The 2,527-nt window shown below is 53.2% G+C and overlaps 1 protein-coding gene across 1 annotated transcript; it reads left to right on the forward strand.

Annotated features, from left to right (window-relative positions):
• Window positions 1-12: 12 nt before the first annotated feature.
• LOC114052233 (SUN domain-containing protein 2-like) lies at window positions 13-2,248 on the forward strand. Its single transcript, XM_027874743.1, has 3 exons — window positions 13-1,336; window positions 2,013-2,183; window positions 2,245-2,248. The coding sequence occupies exons 1-3, from the start codon at window positions 1,191-1,193 to the stop codon at window positions 2,246-2,248; spliced, it is 321 nt and encodes a 106-aa protein (XP_027730544.1). The 5' UTR covers window positions 13-1,190.
• Window positions 2,249-2,527: the final 279 nt, after the last annotated feature.

Here is a 2,527-nt window from a genome sequence, read left to right on the forward strand (position 1 = left end):
GGAGGAAGCAGTCTCCGCAGCTACGGGGGCTGGTCTGGCCATGCCAGGACCGGGAGGCAGAGGAGGTGTGGGCAATTGGAGTGTCTGGAGCCCTAGGTGAGGACACGGTTCCCTCCTCTGTGGCAGGACACAGTGGCTGCCCCTTCTTTTGTCTGCACAGCCTCTGTGCCAAGGCACATGTGCCTCTGCTCCATCCCCTACCGTCCCCACCTAGTTCTCCAGGTACAGGAGTGTCCATGACTGAATTGAATCTCCCAATGCCAAGCCTGCTTTTCCACCCCATTTCATCTCCCTCCCCCTGCCCGCCAAAAAAACAAAAAAACAAAAAAACAAAACCAAAAACAAAAACAAAACTCCAGTATGGACTTGTACAGGGCTTGACAATTTAGAAATCCCTGAGGAAACATTCAGGTTGGACTTCCTGAGCAAGCAGATGGGAAGGCCTAGGGCCTGCCTTGGAGGGGGGGACCACTTGTCAACCTTGACTTTTTGTAGCATGAGTATAATATTCCTCAAGAGCTGTGATGGTGAAATGAAGAAAAAGTCTATAGAGGGCCAGGGCTGTTTCTCATGAAGCCTATTGCCCAAGAGTCAGGGTTAGGATCAGCTGGTTAGCTTGGACCAGTACATGTGACCCCTTCCACCCACCCGAACAGGGTTTTGGGTGGTGAGGGAAACCAAAGACTTGGAAGAGAAGGTGGTTCTTTCCCTCCAACTTACAGTCTATGGGGAGAAGAACAAGTCGTGTTTGTGAAGCAACCCAATCACAAGTCCAGTGTTACAAGCTCAGATTCGATAAAGATGCTGTGAGGGAGAGAGTCAGCAAAGAGTTGGGCCTCTGTTTCAGCAGGGAAGCCTAGTGCAGGATCCTTTTGAGAGTAGATTTAGTGGCCAGTCTGAGGCAGGGCTGAGCTCAGGCCATGAGGTTGGTGAGCTTGACCCTGGTAGGCAGCCATCATCAATGTGCCTTGGAGCTGCTTCAGAAGCACCTGAGGAGAGAAGCTGCCAGCCCATCTTCCCTTTTGGAGGAATGAGTCTGGGGAATTTGGTCCCTCCCTTTCAAAGTCGCCCGCATCAGTCCCTTCTCAGGCTCTCCCAGAAAATAGCATCAAGTCACTCAGTCAGTAAGCACTGCTTCTCATTCCTTCTTTGGGGAATTTCCAGAATTACTCAAGTCAAAGGCTTTGAGGATGTCTCGGCGCAGTGAGCGCCTGCGCCTCCGTTACCAGGCACTTGGTGATGGAGGCAACAGCAGCAGCAGCAGAAGCAGCAGCAGCACTGGAGGGAATTCCCAGGTGGCTGAGCAGCACACCAACTGGAGGGAGGGTCCCCTCAGGTAAGAGGAGCCAGAGGAGACTCAGCTGCCTTCTCCATCACAACTCCCCAGGGCAGCCAAGGGCCTTGGCTGCTGCCATGTGCACACTTCTTTCCTGCCCCCAATTTTGATAGACACTTCACTCTACTGCTTGCTTTCCCCCCAAACCAGAGAATTTCCTCTCCCCCTGTGGTCCCACCCTTTGGCTGCTGCTGCCTTCTCTTTCTGAGAACAGCAACTGAGGAGGGGCAACTTTGAGCATAGAGAAGGCTGGAAACCCTGAGGCCTGAAGCTGGACAGGGAACAACCCCTCTCAGCCACAGATCTCTTCTCCCTGGCCCGAAGGCCCATGCTTCTTAGGGTGAAGCCAGGTGGGTGAAGGGCTGTGGGTGAGGAAACATTTTCAGCTGATTCTTGGCTCCCCTGATACCTCATCCTGGTGGTTTCATGTGGAAAGAGCCCCCCTCCCCCGGCCCATGGTAGCTGTGGCTTGCTTTAATTCTGCCTCCCACATGAAAAATTATTCATCTCTTTAAGGAGAAGAACAGCAAAAGAGAGCTTTGGCTATCATTTCTTTTCATCCTCGAAGTCTCCAGCAAAGTCTCATTCCCCTGCAGGCCTTGCCCCTTCCATTTCCTTCTCACCTGTCCTCTTTTTCACCCTCTTCTCTTTGCTCTTCATGCTTGCTGTCTCCCAGGACTCTGAGGAGGAAGTCCAGTAGGGTCAAAGGCTTCTCACTAGGCCTCTCACCAGCCCCTCATCTGGCCCTGTACACCTGTAACACCCCTGAATCCTCCTCAGGGTACTTCTCTGAGGATGACTCTGCAGGTAGGCATCACTTCTTCTGCCCTGGAGGCCCATTCCACAGGCACTGCCCCACTTCCTTCAAAGGGTGCCCCATAGCTGGGGGTGGAGCAAGTATCTCTCAGATAAGAGGAAGAGAGAACTCAGCAGTCTGGCTCCAGTTGGGCAATTGAAGGGTGGAGGGGGGGCTCAGGCCTCAGACATGGTTGTCTCTCCTTCTGGGTGGATGCTCATTTCTTCCCTTCCCTGCAGGGCACTCCATTATCCACCAGCCTGGCTCTGCATCCACCTCCAATAATGGTGCCTCCCAACTTGGCATCTTTAACTGGATGGCAATATACATTTCAGGTGGGTTGTACCAGGGGGTGGCCACAGTGCCCAGGGGAGTGGTGCTTCACTGTACCGAGA

The sequence above is a fragment of the Vombatus ursinus genome, unplaced genomic scaffold, assembly GCF_900497805.2.
Source record: "Vombatus ursinus unplaced genomic scaffold, bare-nosed wombat genome assembly UNPS02003453.1, whole genome shotgun sequence".
In the NCBI taxonomy this organism is placed as follows: domain Eukaryota; kingdom Metazoa; phylum Chordata; class Mammalia; order Diprotodontia; family Vombatidae; genus Vombatus; species Vombatus ursinus.

Coding starts and splice junctions, on each gene's coding strand:
- LOC114052233 (XM_027874743.1), top strand. CDS start 1,191: ATGTCTCGGCGCAGTGAGCGCCTGCGCCTCCGTTACCAGGCACTTGGT. Junction 1,337..2,012: donor TGGAGGGAGGGTCCCCTCAG/GTAAGAGGAGCC, acceptor GCTGTCTCCCAG/GACTCTGAGGAGGAAGTCCA.